The 19,982-nt window shown below is 37.4% G+C and overlaps 1 protein-coding gene across 6 annotated transcripts in view; it reads left to right on the top strand.

Moving 5' to 3' along the window:
- Ttc37 (tetratricopeptide repeat domain 37) overlaps positions 1–19,982 on the top strand; it is an 89,456-nt gene that overhangs the window by 32,766 nt on the left and 36,708 nt on the right. For all 6 annotated transcript variants that reach the window (XM_021180671.2, XM_029468331.1, XM_029468334.1 and 3 more), the window contains 14 exons: positions 945–1,198; positions 2,578–2,680; positions 4,386–4,562; positions 4,658–4,802; positions 4,938–5,016; positions 5,106–5,167; positions 6,105–6,161; positions 8,012–8,080; positions 9,156–9,230; positions 10,202–10,343; positions 12,853–12,946; positions 14,876–14,953; positions 17,380–17,504; positions 18,454–18,577. In XM_021180671.2, coding sequence (XP_021036330.1) covers positions 945–1,198; positions 2,578–2,680; positions 4,386–4,562; positions 4,658–4,802; positions 4,938–5,016; positions 5,106–5,167; positions 6,105–6,161; positions 8,012–8,080; positions 9,156–9,230; positions 10,202–10,343; positions 12,853–12,946; positions 14,876–14,953; positions 17,380–17,504; positions 18,454–18,577 — 1,584 coding nt within the window. The remainder of the gene's footprint in view (positions 1–944; positions 1,199–2,577; positions 2,681–4,385; positions 4,563–4,657; positions 4,803–4,937; positions 5,017–5,105; positions 5,168–6,104; positions 6,162–8,011; positions 8,081–9,155; positions 9,231–10,201; positions 10,344–12,852; positions 12,947–14,875; positions 14,954–17,379; positions 17,505–18,453; positions 18,578–19,982) is intronic.

Genomic DNA, 19,982 nt, shown 5'->3' on the forward strand with positions numbered 1-19,982 from the left:
ACTGTATTTACTGTATTTACTGTATTTGAAAGCTGGCCAACATTCTCAAGCAGTGGCTGAGTAAGCTGACTTACTGTATTTACATTTAAACAGTATAGTGCGTTCTTAAATTTCTTTGCTAACCACATGACCTTTATAAGTGGTTTCTTACCAAGATGCATTTTGAGGGAAAGGTAACAAAAGTTACTATGATTAATTGGGTATTTATTTCTTGCAGGGCAGTAGAATTTAAAGTGGTCAAGACATGCACTTGGTTGAGGAGTTAGCCCGTTAAGTCTTTGTTGGCATCATAATTCAGTAGATCCCTCAGAAGACATTTCAGTAATGAAAGCTGAGGTCTCTGCTGTTACACTGATACTTATTGGCTTAGGCAAGGGAGACTGTGGTGGCAGCTTGAAGGGCGTTTTGGAGAGGCCCATATGTGATGGATTTTAGTCATTTGTTCTGAACTGAATTTCAGGGTAAAAATATTGAGTGAAGATAAGTCATTTGTGATGTATGTTAATTTCTAGAGAGTAAATAATCTGTTTTTTTTTATAAGAATGCAAATTGATTAGAAGGATAAGCATCCCTCTTAGTCCTATATTTCAGGTATTTAGTAGGAGGACTGACAGGCTGATAGACTGACAGGCAAACAGAGACGTCCACTTATCCTGGTAGGTTAGAAAACAAGTTCTGTCAGATAATACAGAAAAAGACATCATGGTCAGCATATTCCCAAAAGAGCATTTGGTCCTTATTTTTTAAAAATTGCTTCAGAAAGTCATCTTACTATTAAAAACATTCACATTGTAAGAGAAAGAGAGAAGACCGTTTTAAGTACCACCTTTGCAAATCAAGGGGCGTATGGATGATTTAACTGAATTGCTTATTTTATACATTCCTTTAGATGTGGATGGAGATCTGTCATTTATAATCCTTTCCCTGTTTCTTAAATGTTTAAGTTTACAGGCAGCATTAAGGGCAGACCCAAAGGACTGCAATTGCTGGGAATCCTTAGGAGAGGCATACTTAAGCAGAGGTGGCTACACCACAGCCTTGAAGTCTTTTATGAAAGCCAGTGAGCTCAACCCAGACTCCACATACAGTGTGTTTAAGGTGGCATCGATACAGCAAATCCTAGGCAGGTACTCAGAGGCGATTGCACAGTATCAGCTGATCATTAAAATGAAAGAAGATTATGTGCCTGCCTTAAAAGGTAATTTCTTTTCAAAACTTCCTTTTTTAATATTGAACTATAAAACCTCCAAATTTTCTACCTACCTGTATTTAAATAACTTGAAAATAATATAGTCAATAGCAAGTATCTGAAACAAATTGCTTATTAAGAATTTCTTGATTTGATTATTTGATTCGATTTGATTATAAAAAGGTCAAGTTTTGCTTCCTCAACAGCTCATAAGTGGTAATATGGTAGAGATTTAACTTTTAGATAAACAGATCAAAAGCTATTGGACCCCAAATATATCTTCCAAAATTTTTTCTCTGGTACTATGTGTCCTAGTTAGAGTTTCTGTTGCTGTGAAGAGCAGTCTCTTTTAAAGGAAACCATTTAATTGGGACAGGCTTACAATTAGAGGTTTATTCATTGTCATCATGGCAGAAGCATGGTGGCAGGCAGGCCACGGTGCTGGAAAATTAACTGAGAGCTCTGGATCTGGATCTGAGGGCAGCAGGGACAGATAGTTACACTGGGCCTGGCTCGGACATCTGAAACCTCAAAGCCAATTTCCAGTGACACACACCCCCAAAGTGCCACTAAGAGTCTTTGCGAGCCATTTTTATTCAAACCACCACATGTGTTTTGGTATTTCTACATTCCCAGAATATCTTAATCCTTTTTAAAAATTTATTTTATAAGTTACAGTAGCTTTTTGAGTTTTTGAGAGTGTATTACCCGTTTATAAACTGAAGCCTGTTATTTATTTGAGTGGTTCTTCTTCAGATCCTGTGTTGGTTTGCAGCTAGAATCACTTGTCTTTTTCTCCTCTCACCTCTTTCCCTTTTTCCATTTATAAAACTTTCCTTAAGAGAAAGAAAGAGCCTACATTTATGAAATATTTCTTGGCACTTGAGGAATTTACTGTTTCATTTCATTTTTACTGTATAGTTTTCTACACAGATTTTAAAAATAAATGGTTGAATACTGTTTTTGGGTTTTTTTTTTGTTGTTGTTGTTGTTTTTTTGTTTTTTTGAAATAGGGTTTCTCTGTGTAGCTCTGGCTGTCCTGGAACTGACTTGTAGACCAGGCTGGCCTTGAACTCAAAAATCCGCCTGCCTCTGCGTGTGCCACCACCACCTGTCTTGAATACTGTTTTTTAAACTGGCATCTGTAGTCAAGGCAACTCTGTACAGATAACTTCCTGTGAGTTTTAGTGCTTTTTTTTTATTGCAAGAGAACCTTGACATTTGAGATCTTTTCTAAATGTATCAAGATTGTATTTAGAGATAATTTTATAAAATAACTGTCCTTGTTTTCTGGGAAATGTTCTTAAAAGAACAACTGGTTTATCTCAAGTTTATTCTAAGTGTTCCTTTTGTATATTTTAATGGTACACAACCTTCCCTGACTGCAGGTTTGGGTGAGTGCCACCTGTTGCTGGGGAAGGTGGCCTTAGTGGATTTTCTGGATGGAAAAGCTGTGGACTATGTGGAACAAGCGCTGGGATATTTCACCCGGTTAGTACCATCTTTGTTTAGCACTGTTACTTGCTTGGTAGTATAATAAAGCTAAATTTAGAATATAATTCTATGCCTATGCTGCTAGATATAGCAGTTATTCAGACTGTCAGACATAAAGAATAACAGACTAGCCAATTAATTCTGTAGCATACAAACTGAATTTATTTTACACATGGAGAAAGAGACTTTTTTATGCTCTTTGTAGTGGCTGCTGTGCTGCAGAGAGGAGGGAGCCAGCAGCCTCTTGTGCAACATTAGCTCTGTCAGCGTCTTAGATCTCTTTCTCCTGACTCTGACGTGGTGGTTCTCTGCTGCACAGGATAGAGGAGTGGAGCTCCACATGCAGAGTGTGCTTTATACTCATCAGGAGGGTCTGCTTCTGCTTTTAGATGGGCCGAAGGTAAAGAAAAACAAGCTTTCCCATTAGTCCTGGAGAGAAGATATAAGACAAAGGTGGTGTATCTACTAAGAAAGAATCTGGGAAATTTAAATCTAGAATGTTATAGAAGTGCAATGTATTATTTGTGTTAGATGACTTTAAAAAGTCCACATACTAGATAGGGGTCAGGGAGATGACTCTCAGGTAAAAGCAGTTGCTGGGTAAGCATGAGGACCTGAGTTTAACCCCAGCACTCATTCTGGCTATGTCTGCACATGTGCCTCTAACTGCTGTTTTGGGAGGCTGAGCCCAAGAAGCGCTGAGTCTTACTGGGTCCCACACACAGGCAGCAACAAGTCTATAGACTATCCTGGGCACACTGCTGCATTTCTGTAATCCAAACTACTTGGGAAGGGAAGGCAAGGCAGGAGGAAAACAACTTCAAAGACAGTCTCAGTAACACCCAAGAGCAACTATAACAGTGAGCTGATTTTAAAACTTATTTTTTTTTTTTAAATTGAAGTTGAAAAGCCATGAGTTTGGGCTTTTAAGAGGCTCTTGGTCCTGTGGAGGCTTGATGCCCCAGCATAGAGGGATGCTAGAGAGGTATGGCAAGAGTGGATGGGTAGGGGAGCACCCTCTTAAGGGTAAAGGGGAGGGGGAGATAATGGGGGTTGTGCAGGGAAGACCGGGAAGCTGACACAACATTTGAAACGTAAGTAAATAAAATAACCAAAATAATATAATAATAATAATAGTAAAATATCCGTGTTGGTTTATTGTTTAAAAAAAGAAAAGAATGCTATTGCTTTTTTTTTCTCCTTTCATGTGTCAGCTTTAGAGATCTGACTAAGATGTTTAAAGGAACTTAGGAACAATATCCTTCTGAGTCTCACAGGGGCTGGGCTGGGTCACTGGAATGCTTGGTGTTTCTCAGGAAGACATTAGGAAATGGGTTCTGACTAGACTCATGGAGTAGGAAAGGCTATGAAAACGCTCCGTCTGCTTGTGACATAGCAGTTTGTAGTAGCTGGGTATTGGGATTTGCCTTCGACCACTTTTAACAATTACGGTAAAGAAAAAAAAATGCAAAATTTCCTGCCACATAAAATGATCAGTTCCTCCCACCTTGCCTTTTCTAGATCTTTTTCTTTCTACTAAGGAGGTGATAGGGTATAGTTCTGTTATTTGACCAGTGAGACATGCACAGAGCCTGACATTATTCTCAGTCAGGACTGCATATAGGTCTTCTGTTCTAAGGATACAAAGTCCTGAGCCACAGCCTTTTGGACACAATTTTGAAAGCCTTTGTTTATCTGGCAGGGCCCTGCAGCATCGAGCTGATGTGTCTTGCCTTTGGAAACTTGTGGGAGATGCCTGTACCTGTCTGCATCCTGTTTCGCCATCTAAAGTGCGTGTTCATGTCTTAGGAGCCCTTCTCGGCCAAAAAGAAGGGCAAGAAGTCTTAAAGAAAGATGAGCTCCTGAGTCTTGGAGGAAGGTGACTTACAGAGATTACCAGTCATTGGCATTAGAGTTGTATTTGAACATTAGATTTTAAACACACCTATACCATTCATTTTTATTTTTCTGTAGGTGTTACGGTCGTGCATTAAAATTGATGTCTACATCTAATACATGGTGTGACCTTGGAATCAATTATTACCGTCAAGTACAACATCTAGCAGAAACAGGCAGCAGCATGAATGATCTTACTGAGTTACTGGAGAAATCTTTGCATGTATGAAAAGTTTTTTATGAACAAGTGTTTTTATGAAAGATGCTATTAATACTTTGTTTTAACATTAGACTACATTTTATTTTTATAAATGCTGCTATTCAAGAAATAATTTAATTTAATTTCTCTTCTTTTTAGTGTCTGAAAAAGGCAGTGAGGCTGGACAGTAATAATCACTTACATTGGAATGCTCTTGGTGTGGTTGCATGTTACCATGGTGAGAATTGAGTAACACTTTTATTTATTTCATAAGATGTTTGTTTTCAAGCAAGAAAGTTCAGTTACTTTAAGTTCTGTATGTTTCAGGAGTTGGAAATTATGCCCTTGCTCAGCACTGTTTCATCAAATCAATCCAGGCAGAACAAATTGTAAGTGCTCTGTGTGTCTACAAAGAAAACTGCAAAATTCCGTGTATTAATTTGCTTTTAAAATTAATACATTTTGTGCGTGCAGGTGTGCCTGTAGACATCAGAGGATTACTTTGGGATGGAGTTGGTTCTCACCGTCTACTGTGTTGAGGAAGGGTCTCTCTCACTTTAAAAATATTATACTTATTTACTGAGTATGTGTGTCTGTGTACTTGTGTGTGATTGTGTAAATGTGGTTGTCAGGATGATGTTGAGGAGTTTAATTTATTCTTTGCTAGTTTTATACACGTACATAAGATGTTTTGAGAATATCCAGCTCTCTATGCTCTTACCTTCCTCCCTCCTCCACTGACCCCTTCATTCCCAAGTCCCCTTCCTACTTTCATGTCGTCGTCGTGGTCTTCTTCTCCTCTTCTTCCACCTCTTTCTCTGTCTTCTTCTCTTCTTCTTTAAAAGAACTACTGAGTTTAATTGGATTGCTTGTGTGAGCATGGATAGGGAGTTAGTTGTGGAGTGTGAACATGCTAACAGTAGCTACTCCACTGTAGAAAAACGTCTCCCATTCTCCGTTAGCCTAGCCGTTAGCTCCCTCTCAGCTGCACAGTAGGATGCTGATGTGCTCAGTCTTGTACAGATCTTGTGCAGGGAACCGTAGCTGCTGTGACTTCATGAGTGCAACAGCCAGTGTTGTCCTGTGCAGAAGCCTGAGCATCCCCTCCCATCCTCCAACTCTTACGATCTTTCTGCTGTTCTCTGACATGTATTTCTTGAGCCTTGGAGGGTGTGCTGTAGATGTCCTATTTAGGGCTGAACACTGAAGAGCCACTATTTTTTTTTTTTTTACCAGTTTCACTACTTGTGAGTCTGTATTAACTGCTGCCTACTGTAAAAAGAAGCGTCCCTGAATGAGACCTGTTTGTTTTTAAATGTCTTTTAGAATGCTGCTGCATGGACCAACTTAGGAGTGTTATACCTTGCGACTGAAAACATCGAGGTATAATTAATTATCAATTGTGAGAAATCCTATATGTATTATCTATCCAGTATGTCAAATATCCTAGTTAATGTGTGGCATTTACTTTATTATGTTGAATAATGAATATGTAAGACTTATTTTTCCTTGAAACTCATGAGACTTCTCGTTTTATATTTATATAAGACCTTTTTGCCTCTGAGACAGTGTTTTTCTATATAGTCCACACTAGCCTTGAACTCACTATGTAGTAGCCATTTGTCTTAGTCACGGTTTCTATTCCTGCACAGACATCATGACCAAGAAATAAGTTGGGGAGGAAAGGGTTTATTCAGCTTACATTTCCACATTGCTGTTCATCACCAAAGGAAGTCAAGACTGGAACTTAGGCAGGTCAGAAAGCAGGAGCTGATGCAGAGGCCATGGAGGGATGTTCTTTACTGGCTTGCTTCTCCTGGCTTGCTCAGCCTGCTCTCTTATAGAACCCAAGACTACCAGCCCAGAGATGGTCCCACCCACAAGGGGCCTTTCCCCCTTGATCACTAATTGAGGAAATGCCTTACAGTTGGATCTCATGGAGGCATTTCCTTAACTGAAGCTCCTTTCTCTGTGATAACTCCAGCTGTGTCAGGTTGACACAAAACTAGCCAGTACACCATTCTCTTAACATCAGCCTCATTAGGTAGTTTTTATAGATGAAAACAATTCTCTTATGGATTCCTTTGGTAACAGCACAAATATAAGAGATGTTTGTTTGTATAGCATGTTAAGGTTGGGTGGGTGAAGATGAGAGACAATTAGTAATTTTTAATATCTTAAATTTAACCATTGATGTTGTAATTTAGATTTTGGCTTTAGCAAATGTTATTACCTTTAAATATCCCAGTGGAATTCCTCCCAGTTGAGCTGATGGAGCGGAGTACCTGGAATCATGTTATAGGCCATATGTGGGAAGTCAAGGAAAGTGCCACATCTTACTGTTTCTTAGTGTAGTCAGTGTGCTAGATCCAGTCCTTTGACAGAAAAATGTTCTGTATTTTTTAAAAATTATTTAAATATTTTTAAAAAAATATTCTTTTAAGTGAGTGATTCTATGTAGTCACTAACTGCAACAATGATTAGCTTTGTAAGATTGTAAATTGAAATAAATTCATAAATTAGATTTTGACATATGTAAATGTGTTGTAGTTTTGTGTAGCTCAGTGAAAGAAAACACTTGTTGTGGGCAAGGCTCTAGGTTCAGTCTCATGTTCACTAGGCACAATCGTTGATGAGTTTTCTTCTTAAAAGAAAGTCTTTCCTGACACCACATGAAATATACAGAAACAGCAGAAAGCAGTATGGACTAAGTGTGTTATTGTTTTTGTTTTTAAAGCAGGGGCAAGGGAACATATGAACTTACAGTCCAAGAGGTATCTTTAATGTTGCTTGACTGCCTATTGTAGAATTGTGTTGTTAATCTCTCTTTCTTCAGGAGCAGGTCATATCTTCAGCTTCATTGGTTGTGTGTGTTATTCCCTCAATAAGGGGAACTATATTCAGCTTTATTTAATCTTTTATTTTATACATAGTTAGCACATGGTATTGAAAGTTGTGCAGACTAGGTGACAGAGACCTACAGATAGAGATTGAGATCCAAATAAAGATAGAGACCTATAGTATTATCACTTTGTAGGGGACCAGAGCTCTTCACTTGTAGAGGAATCTCTAAGACTGTGTAGCTAAAACATGAATTCTAGTTGTGCTTTAGTAACGGAATTTTATATTTATGTATATTCATGACAGGTTTGAATTTTCTTATGCTTTTTAAACCATTGAAGTTTATGAAATGGCTTGATGTGATATTTTTTACATTTTGGTTTTTTTCCTAGCAAGCCCATGAAGCGTTCAAAATGGCTCAGTCCCTTGATCCATCTTATTTATTGTGCTGGATTGGACAGGTAAGATACAACAATCATTAACAAACTTATCATTGTAAAATAACCTCTTATTAGTGCTAATGTTGATAATATTGCATGTAGCATTTGAAAACTCATTGCATGCCAATCATTGGGCTTTGAATACAGAATTTTAGTTTATCTGTTGTCAATTCTTTGAGTTATGGCTACTGCTATACTCTTTAAAGATGTAGACATTTAAACTCAGATGTTGTAAATATTGTGACCCAGCTGGCAGTTATTAAACTTTGAATCCCATGAATGTGATTATTAGTTTGCCTAAGAAATCAACCTAGAACTATTGATAAGCTTGCATTTGCAAAGATTATTCACGTTTACAAAGATTATTATGGTTGTTGTTTTCTAATTTTCTATAAAATCTTCATATTGTGATGTGTACTTAGGAGTATTTTCTCTTTGACCAAGTTTAGATTTCTGTACTGCCACATAGAATCAGGTTCATTGTTAGTAGCTTGGATCTGTCACTGATTATTTTACTCTAGTCATATCAGTTAAAAAAACTGTATTGCTGGTGACTGGATGACTTGTCTGAATTGTAATGAATTGCTGAATAGTTCAGCAGCAGTAGCACCACATGCATCAGAAACCTTAGTTAAAGACTAGGTGTGTCTCTTACTGTGGTTTTGTACCATAGTCTAATTTGAGTTCTCTGATTCGAGCAGAAATAGCAGGGCAATCTCCTCATTAAGTGCAGTGGCACCTGGGAGCAGGGCATTTTGTGCTGTTCTCTGTATCAGGTATTAGACTGGGAACACTGGGATTGTATTTCTGCCAGATGTCAATCTTATGATGAGATTCTTCCAGGGTCCGTTGTGTTACTCCAGATTAATAAATACTAACAGAGTTACCCACATGTTAAATGTTTAATATTTTGTTCTCTAAAATAATTATCTCAGGATACTACTCATAGCCTTAGTTAAAAATGGGAACATGGAAGTGAAAGTTAACTTTGCTTTGAAGTATACCTTGTAAATCTCTGGTTTTTCTAAAACCATTTATTATCATCATTTTTATTTCTTTTAAATTAATTAAAATGTTTTAAAAATTCTTTTAATAGGCTCTTATTGCAGAAAGAGTTGGAAGTTATGATACCATGGATCTCTTCAGGCACACTACAGAGCTCAGTATGCATGTAAGAGTCTGAATGTTCTTCTTGGGCAAACATTATCCTTGCTAACAAGATGAATAAGAGTCTGGGAATACTGGCCCTCCAGAGGTCGAGCAGGAGGATCCGGAGTTCAAGGCCATGTCCAGCTACAGAGCAAGTGTGAAGTCAGCCTGAGCTACATTAAGTTCTGCCTCAAAAAACCAAAACCAGAAATAAAAAGTAAAAGAAACAAAACAAATAGTGGCATAGAGGTATAAAGTGGTATAAAATGTTAACGATAGCTATTGTCTTTACTCTGTCTTATCGCAGATAAACTGTCTTTATGGGAAATATTTGTTTTTATCTTCAGTGTTCAAGCTGATGAAAAAGTGACAGGGAGATTACATTTTTTATTGATTTATTTTTCTGTTTATGGGTGTTTTGCTTGCCTGTATGTCTGTATGGCACCAAGTGTGTGCCAGGTGTCCATGGAGGCCAGAGGAGGGCATTGGAGGGCCTGGGGCTGATAATACAGACAGTTGTGAGCTATGATGTGGGTGCTGCGAGCTGAGTCTGGGTCTTGTGTAAGAGCAGCCAGTGCTCTTAACCACTGAGCTGTGTCTCCAGCCTCCACATTGAGATTTATTACATGTAATAAGAGTAATATTGAAAAGAAATTGAGATTATAAGAAAGAATAGACATGATGGCTTTAGTTGATAACTAGGCTCTGGAGATACATTGAGTTAGTTTTGTTTAACCTGTGGAAATGGTCCGAGAAGGGGAAAATCAGCCCATCTGGCAAGCCTCTGTTTTTTACTCTTTATTGCATTTGATTTTCCTCAGGTTTAGAGAAGCGATATTAAATTGATCCCAACCATTTTCCCCCATGGAATCTTTTGTTAAAGGGGCTTAAGGAAGACTAAGCTATGATGCTATTGTTATTGAAATATGCTATTTTATTTCTTAGTTTTAATGAAATATTTATTATTCTAAGTTCTTTTTTTTTTTTTTTAAGACTGAAGGAGCAATAGGTTATGCATATTGGGTTTGTACTACATTACAAGACAAGAGCAACAGAGAAACAGAGCTGTACCAGTACAACATCCTTGAAATGAATGCTATCCCTGCGGCACAGGGCGTTCTCTGTAAATATGTAGGTAAGTATTGGATATAGTGCAGTAGCACACTCCTGAAATGATTTAATTTTTTAAAATTCACCCATTCAGATGCTAACGTGACTTTTTGTTGCTACTTGGAAGGAGTACAATTATTAAATGAAAGTAATGACTTTGAAAAAGTGATTAACCCCCCTTTATTTCTTTCTGACTGAAGATATCCTTGTGCTAATGGAAGTGTGCAGAAAGTTAGTGGTTCTGAGTCACTGCTGCTGTCTTTCCTCTAGTCCTTCTCAGTGTGGGCACCAGACATTTTACTTCCCTTAGCTTATACTTACTTCATCTTTGAGGAAAAAGATCACAATTCCCAAGTTGTATAGTTATAGTTAGGAGAATTAGAAAAGAGAATATATAGGAAACTCTGAGCCCACACCCAGGGATGTTACCCTTTCCTGTTAACTCCTGATTACCCTGTAAAATGTTGGAAAAAATACACTTAGATTTAGGAAACTGGCAGAGTGGTAAAGTTTACTAGCTTTACCTGGTAATAATTTCCTTTGTTTTTAAAATAAAACCACCACTCAGCTTTTTATCTTCACTCCACTTCACTGAGTCCTTAGGTGGACTGTACAACTGAATTTCAACTGTCTTGTGATATGAAAGGAAAGGTACCCACTACTTAGGAACTTGTCTCTATTTCAGAGATATGAGTGCTACACAGTGGTAGGCTGGGCACTTGGCAGAAATAGTCATTATAGAAAGTAGCAGCAGAATAACATGGAATAAAACACAGGACAGAAAAGGGTTCTACCTAAGAATCGACATTCCGTTCTCTTGTGCCTTTACTATGTGCAGAGAGAGAGGGTAATGTGTTCACAGCCATGAGCATGTCGGGACGTTGTCATCTATTGCAGTGTGCTGACAGGAAGGACACAGCTAAGTCCCCAGAGATAAGGAAGTGTTAACTCAGAAATCTTATTCGCCACCTTCCTTACTTTAAAACAACTTAAAGGATTTAGATAAAGAGGTAAATCTCTTAATAAAATGCAGATACCTAAAATGATGAACAAAATTTTCTAACAAATGTGCACAGCTGATTCTTAAACAGTGGAACTATTTTCATAGACTTGTGTAAATGCTGTGTGCTTGGCCAGAAACACTAACATAGTAGAAATAGAACAAAGAGAGAATCTGATGAGCGTGTCTAGACCATCTCTGTCTGTCCTACTAAGTTCATGTAACATGGCGTATGGAGCTTCTAACTCTTCCCTATGGTATTGTGATCTTGTAGAGTGATCTTAGGGATTTAGAGAATGACTTGGACTATGATTTTCCTCTGATGTTAAAACCCGCCTACCACATAAGACTCTTACTTGCCTTATACCTCATTAAACACCGCTGGGGATGTGAAAACCTGTTCTTCAGTACTACCTTAAGTGAACTGGATAAGGTAATGTTTTTTTTTTTTTTGTCCAATGCAGTGCACTTTCAATATTAAAATTGGAAAATACTACATTCAAAGTGCCAAATCTGGGCTGGTGACATGGCTCAGTGGTTAAGAGCACTGACTGCTTTTCCAAAGATCCTGAGTTCAAATCCCAGCCACCACATGGTGTCTCACAACCATCGATAATGAGATGCCCTGTTCTGGTGTGTCTAAAGACAGCTACAGTATACTTACATACAATAATAAATAAATCTTTAAATCAAAAAAAAAAGAGCAAGAGTGTGCCTAGATCCATTTCTCTGTTCCTGGTATGAGGAACTGAATTATTTTTTTACAACATATAGAGCCACCAAGAGAAAATCATTGGTAAATTAAATCTTAAGAGGTTTAATTGGTTAGCTCCCCCCAGAAAGTATGAAATTTTATAAGAACTAATAAAAATTTTTTAAAATCCTGAATATAGTGTTGGAACTAATTTTGGTGGGTTATAATTTCAAATAATTTTACTTTAAGGTAAACGTGTTTTTTTTTTTTAAACCAAACATAACAAGATAAAACATAAGATAAAACAAAAACTATTGCATTAAGGCTGGACAATGTAACCGGACAGAAGGAAAAGAGCCCCAAGAGTGGGCACTAAGATGATAGCTGGTGTGTGTGTGTGTGTCCAACCCTGTGCTTGCTTCTTCATCCTCTGTGAGTTCATATGAGCTTTGCTTAGTTGATTCAGAGAGCCTTGTTTTGGTATTCTCCATCCTCTCTGGCCCTTAGACTCTTTCTTCCTCTTCTGCTGAGTTCTTTGAGCTCTGAGGGGAGGGATTTGATGGAGACATCTCAGTTAGAGCTGTTGTGTTCCAAGGGCTTGAAGAAAACATGTTTAAATTATAAATATAACTAAAAACCTCACATAACTCTTCAAGATTATTCAGTAATTTAGAAAAATTATCAAAGATCACTGGTATGTTCAAGATAAATTAGACGATTATTCTTAATAATACCATCAACTCAGTTCGTTTTGAGATACTGAAACAAGAAGAATTTATGTTATTTTTGTAAATATAGTCAGGATGAATATACAAATTAAAGATATTTGTGAATTTCCAGAAAGAATTCAGAATTCCGCTTCAGCTTTCACAATGTTGGGTTATTTAAACGAGCATCTGCAGCTGAAAAAGGAAGCCGCCGAGGCGTACCAGAGGTAGGCTTGTGCTCCTTTGGTCACTCACCATGTTGTCACTGCTCTTACTGTTTATAGTCTCTTCACAAAAGAACTAATGCGATTTTTGTCACCTTTCCTGGTCGTCATTGTAATACCTTGTGGAAGGTGGAAAGATGCAGTTCCAAGCTTTCAGCTGCATTTTGGGTTCCATTGCCTAGGGTGTGGGTCACAGATCAGGGCACAAAACAAATCCTCGAAGATTCTGTTTTAAAAAATCTATCCCCTGTAGTCAGACAGGTAATAACAACATGAATATTTGCTTGACTTACCTTATTATCTATCACATATTTGTTTGTGTAAATAAATGTTTGTTGGATACGGGGTGCCAAGCAGTGTCCTTGGCATGAAAAATTTATCAGGGAATTAAGATAAACAGAGGCCCTCATCTCATGGAACTCCTCAATGGGAGATACTCAATAAGCTAATAATATCTGGTTACTAACTGTTGCTAAGGAAGAATTAGAATAGGCTCTAGGGTCAGAGAAATGGGAAGGTGCATTTTATATTGAGTGATAGCAAGTACTCCCAAATGGAAGGAGTTTGCTATATTTAACACAAAAAAAAACCCATGTACTAGAGTGTAGTGACTATCCTAGAGACTGGTAGGAAATGAAACAAACTATTTTTCCTTTATAAGGTTAAGTCAGCATGAAAATAACTATTCATTTCATGAGTAACTACTAAATAACTACTAAAAGAGCTGATTGCCTAGCTTTAAGGCACACCACTATTTCAGATGTAAGTAAATATTCAGAAGATATGAAGTATCCCAAATAATTAACTACATTCTTTTGCGAATTCCCATATAGTTCAAAGTAATAATCACTAGATGGTATTGGAGGTTATACAATGATGTTATTTTTTTCAGTTGCTGGAAGGTTTACTAAGAAAACAACAAAACAAAACAACCCCCCACAATTTTCTTATTACAATGTCAGTAAACTTAGAGTAAATAAAATATAGAGTATAGCAGTTAACACATAAAACTAGACAGCTCACAGTGTTTGCTTCTTTTTTTTTTTTTACTACACTCTTGTTATTGTAGACGTTGCTGACTCTGACATCACCAAGCTTCAGTCCCATGAATACGTACCACTCCTTTTTAACTGACCACAGCAACTATTATATGTTGTGATATTTGAGGCTTGAAGCATAAATAGTACATAAATTTAATCAGAAGTGTAGTTTTAATTTTTGTAGCATTTATGTTTTTTGAACAAGTTGTTTTTCATGCAACATCAAGTAGATTAAAACAAACAAACAAACAAAAAAACCTTTTTTGATATTTCTCCTGACAGACTCTTTTTAAAGAGAAAAGAAAGAAATCATTAAAAGAATAAAGTTAGCTTTTAGGACATTTCCCTCCTTGCCTACAGAGAACACAGTGGGAGAAGAAAAGGTTGGCTTTAGCTCTTGGTAAATGTAGTCTAAGCGCAGCGGGACCTCTTATCTTTTCTGTCAACGCATTGTCTTTTAGTGTTTCTGTGTGGAGATCGTCAGAGCACATGAAAGCATTCAATTTTTCTGCCTTCCTACATAAGTATTTTTAAGAGTGTCTTCTGTAAATATTGGTGTGTCAAAATATAACATGGATATGGTCATTGCTTATGTTTCGATTACATATTTTAGAATATTTATAACTCACATGCAATAATAAATGTCTTGTGAAAAAAGAGTAAGTATGTTACATTTTACTGACAACCTAAAATTTAAATATATTTATGTGCCTTTGTGGTATAAACTTACTGAAATATGAATAAGTGGCCATTAATAGCATTAAAGAATTAGTAGAATTGAAACAAATGAATATAAATCTATGGATATAGGTCAGGAGGAATATGTAAAATAAAATGTTGCACATACAGAATTCAAAATACCTTGTTTTTGTTTTTTGTTTTTTTTTTTAAGGGCAACTGCACTGTTACGTTCTGCTGAAGACCAACATACTTATAATGTTGCAGTAAGAAACTGGGGTAGATTGTTATGGTAAGGATGTTTTTCCTCATGAATTCTATGAATCTGTGTCTTAGGGAAAATCTTGTCCCTGCAGATGGGAAGAGTAGTATCCAGAACCCTGGAATACCTTACTCCACGGGCCAGAATGTGTTAAACTTTCTGTACTCTTAACAACTAGCCTGAGTGTGCCTTCTGAAGAGTGACTCTTGGAGCCCATGTTTTATGGACTGGATAGAGGACCAATTCTCGAATAGAAGCCTACTTAACTAGTTGGGGAATGGGGGGAATTTGGATTGGTTGTATATTTAAATTGGAAATAAATATTATGGTCTAGGAGCTCCTTTGATATAGTACAGAAAGTTCAGGACATGTAGCTAGGCTTCCCTTAGGTTCTCTCAGTCTGCTGACTGAAAAGAACAGGCAGACAGTTGCTTTAAGGGGTTGAGGCTAGCCCCCTAGCTAGCCCACCTAGCACAGATGGCTAGGGAGAGGGTTTATGACTCATGGCTGAGTTCTTAGATCTATAGTTGCCCTAAATTTGAATGGTCTCGTTTGAAGCATTAAATTGCAGCTTGGTACTTTTGGGTCAGTCTTTACCTCTCCTAAGGAGCTGCACATGGAGGCATGAGGTAGCCAGTTCTTCCTGTCCCCACCATAACTTAAGCAAGTCCATTCATGAGAAATTTTGCTGGTTGCCTATTAAGTTTTTTTAAACTCTTATATTTTAGTAGTTGGTAGAATTAACTCTGTTTTGTTGAAGTAGAGGATATCTAGTATAAAAAACAAGCATTTCATCTTCTTAAGTTTGATGTTTCATATAGACTATCTTTGAAGAAAATATTACATTCTATAGAAAATTTGCCATTTATTTTCTTTTAAGAAAAAGAATTATTTATTTTTATTTCATGTGTCTATGTGAGTATCTGTATGTATGTATGTATGTATGTATGTATGTATGTATGTATGTGAAACATGTGTGTCTGATGCCTAGAGGTGCCAGAAAGGGTTTGGAGCACTTGTAACCTGAGTTAATAGACTGTCCTGAGCCACCGAGAGTGGGTGCTAGGCACTGCCATGGGTCTAGAGAGCAGTGTATGCTTTAACCACCGAGCATCTCTTTAGTCCCCATTTGGTTTTATTTGGAAATATCTTGAACATAGATGCTCATGGTACACAAGAAGCTATAGTGTGTAAGTTGTTGAGTAGCCACCACTCATGTGTAACATGTTAATAATCTGTCAGCTGGCTTCAAGTTTCTGTTTCAAAGACAAAGCCATAATGGTGATATCCCCTTCCTCCTTTCCCTTACTCTTCTCTCCCTATACATTTCTGAAATTTTTCATTTAAAGAAGTATATATGTACATATTTACAAATAATCTATCAAAGGATAGCCTTCTTTTAAAATTGGAGCTTAGTTGTACTATGTTTTATATTTATAAACTCATATTTGAAGCAAAGGTTGCTTGGATTTTTAACTTCCATTTATAGCTTCAAAGATTAATATGGTGTTTAAAAATATTTCTATAACATTTATAAGAAACTTTTAGATTATAGTGATAAGTACCAGAAGAGTCTCAGAAATATTAATTTAGATAAGACTTGGGGTGGGAGAGTTGGCTCAGCAATTTAGAGTGCTCACTGCTCCTCCAGAGGTCCTGAGTTTGGTTTCCAGCACCTACGTGAGGCAGCTTACAACCACCTATAACTCAAGCTTCTAGGGATCCGATACCCTCTTCCAGCCTCTACTGTCACCCACATGCATGTGACATAGACTCACACAGACAGACAGACACACAAATACATAAATGAAAGATATTGTTAGGTGATGTCAGGTGACTTTATGTGACTTCATGGAAGATAAACAGCCAGCTATTTCACTATTATGATCCCTAATGCATGTTAGTTTTTCTGACTATATATTGAAATACAAAACAATAAAAATTTCTCGGAATTTTATTTTGTCAATATGCCATCCAAAGAATGGCTGTATAGGTAAATTGTTTGTAGGAAGGCTAGGTTTTCACTCTTGACTAAATATTTATAACTTACTGAAGAATCTAGATCCATACTCTTAGGGTAATATTTAACTAACATAGTAAATGTAAAAATTAGATATTTTTTAATAAAAGCCAACCTGAAATTGTTCTTATAATGGGATTTAAGTAATGTTTGTGAAGAAAAAACAAAGTGTTTAAGAGAGTAACTAGAATTTTGCAGAGCCATTCATTTTCACATATAATTTATGAGGTGCAGTCAGATCCACTCTATTTATGTGTGCCTTCTACTTTAATTCTTTTCAACAACTTGAGCAGTAATGTATTTTATTTGCCAAATTACTATAACAAAAGGACATGTAGTTAAGTCATTAAATGTAGTCGAGTGAATAAGTCTGAATATTTTTGTATAACCAAAATTAACATTTTTATTTTACAAGTAAGTTGTGCTTCCTTCTTAGCTCCATTGGTGACTATGACAGAGCTATCCAGGCCTTTAAGTCGACGCCCCTTGTGGAGCTGGAGGACATCATTGGGTTTGCACTGGCATTGTTTATGAAGGGCCTATATAAAGAGAGCGGCTCAGGCAAGTAATCATGCCCCTTGAACTTTGTCAGAGAAATAGGATACAGGGATTGTGGTAGGGTTGCAGGACTTTATTTAGTTCACTCGTTAAAATTTTAAAAATTTATATGTGTCAGTTCATGTATGTTAGTTCACGATTGTATGCCTAATGTCCTTGGAGGCCAGAAGAGAACACTGGAGTTATAGATAGTTGTGAGCTACTGTGTGGATGCTGGGAATTGAACCTTGATCCTCTAGAAGAGCAGCCCATGCTCTTAACTGCTAAACCGTATCTCCAGCTCTGGGGTTGCAGTGTTTACTAAAATGTGACTAGGAGTCAGGAGCCATAAAACACCATCTCACTAGTGTGGGATGATGATGAATAACCCTAATGAAGAAATTAAAGGGAGCGTCAGTTGGACGTTTGAGGAGGCTGAGGCACAGGTCTTCATGGTGGATGTGTAAGTTGGCATTTGAGAACAGATACTTACTATTCTATACTGCTTAAATGAAATTCTTTTGATAAGCAAAAGCCCTAGCTTTTGTTAGTAATTTATTTTTATTTTTCCAAAAAATTTAACTGAAGAAATTCTGATAAACATGGGCTCTGCCAATATGTATACAGTACACTTAAATATTACCTGGTTGGTGAAGGTGATGATCTGTAGTAGGAGTGTGATCAGACATTCGTGTTTCCCAGTCTTCTTTTCTACCTAAGGTGACCTCAATGTCTATTCTGTAGCCAGAGGTGGGGATTGTCACTTCTAACAAACATAAAGCTATCTTCAGAGTTACTTTGGAATAGCCAAACCATGGGAGGTTTCATTCTGTCTGCTTGAAAACAAGAGAACCAGGAAGAAGGAATTTCTGTTAGATCTGTTTTGAAAAGTGGATTAGGGAGGGGAAAATGCCATGTTCTGTTAGTTAGAATCACTTTTATATTTTGTTTCTTGTCCTCTTCTTTGTAATAGCCTATGAGAGAGCCTTGACTGTTTGTAAATCAGAGCAAGACAAAGCTCACATCTTGACAGCTATGGCAATAATGGAATATAAACAAGGGAAAATGGATGCAGCCAAGTCATTTCTCTTCAAATGGTATGTATAGCTGGCTTTAACACTTACCAGTCAGATCCTGAAAGTCTTTAAGATGAGATTTGAACAATGTAAAATAAGTTTTAAATGTTTTAGGAACTTTTAAGTACATGGAAGGAGTTGGACCTCCCTTGTTCTAAGTTGACAATCACAGGTGGAGTCAACTCTCATGGCTTAATTCATAGCTTTGCCTCTGTCCAATATTGCTTATTTATTATCAAGAATAATTGACCACATGGACCATAAATCTTTAGTGAAAGGAATCATGAGCTGACTCTGTTCGATTGCTGAGATCCTCAAAAAAGGCTCTCCTCCTCCCACCCTTCGTCTTCAAGTTAATCTAAGGGAGGAAGAAAAGGTTCATTTAAAGTATCTTTAAAGATACCTGTGGAACTAACATAGTTCTGGTTTCAGAACAAGTTAACATGAGCTGGAATAGTGCAGTTATTTATACCGTACTTGTTGAGTTCTTGAAGCTTGTTTGTTTTGTTTTAGAAGATTGGCTGCAATTCTTCAGGAGCAGTAGATGGCTAATACAGACTATTAGAAAGTGTTTATCAATGAGGTTTGCTGAGCTTGTGAGTGGTACGAATCCTCACAGGACAGAAGGCCCCTCCCCGCTTCAGGAAGAGTCTGGTTCCACTACCATACATAGATGCTCTCCTTGGTTTCTGTGACAAGGAACAGCACATTGCTTCCATAGCTGCCCCTCAGTCCCAAAGGGAGGAATGTCTGTTACACTGAAAATCTCTTACCTGGTCTGCACTGTCCTTGACTGCTTGATGTGCCATGATGAGAAGAGACCCTTGGAACCTATATATACAAAAATGAAGAGGTTTCTGACCCTCTAAGCAGTGAGGGAAAGTGATAAGACCTGAAAATGGCTTCCAGTTTCAACTCTGTGTGACTTTGCTGGGAAGGGCTGAGAACCCATTCTCTAGTGCCAGCCCTAGGGGCCCTGGGTCTCCTTTCTTCTTCAGCTAGAAGCATGCAAGGTCAGGTTCTGTGCTGAGGAGACCAGGGAACGTCCTCAGTCTCTCAGCTGTAGCTCCTCTGTCAGAGAGAGCCTCCTGCTACCTGCCACCCACCTGACCCATGCTGTACTAAAACCTGGTGCTTCTGGTGTTTGTGGTCCCTGTCACTACTGTGGGACTGCAGTGCTTTTCTGACACTTTGTTCTACCACAAAGCAGCTGCCCCTCCTTAGTTCACTTCTGACCTTCCTTTAATTAAATAGAGCTTTATTAAAACTAAACATTTTACTAAAATTGTTCTCATTATCTACCTAATACTGAGACTCAAAGAGGCTAATTTATATGTTTCTAAAACATAGACGTAATGACTTGAAATGAGATTTGTCAATTTATGCTATGAAAGACCATTGTTATTTTGCTCCTCTCAGATAATTC

The sequence above is a fragment of the Mus caroli genome, chromosome 13, assembly GCF_900094665.2.
Source record: "Mus caroli chromosome 13, CAROLI_EIJ_v1.1, whole genome shotgun sequence".
In the NCBI taxonomy this organism is placed as follows: domain Eukaryota; kingdom Metazoa; phylum Chordata; class Mammalia; order Rodentia; family Muridae; genus Mus; species Mus caroli.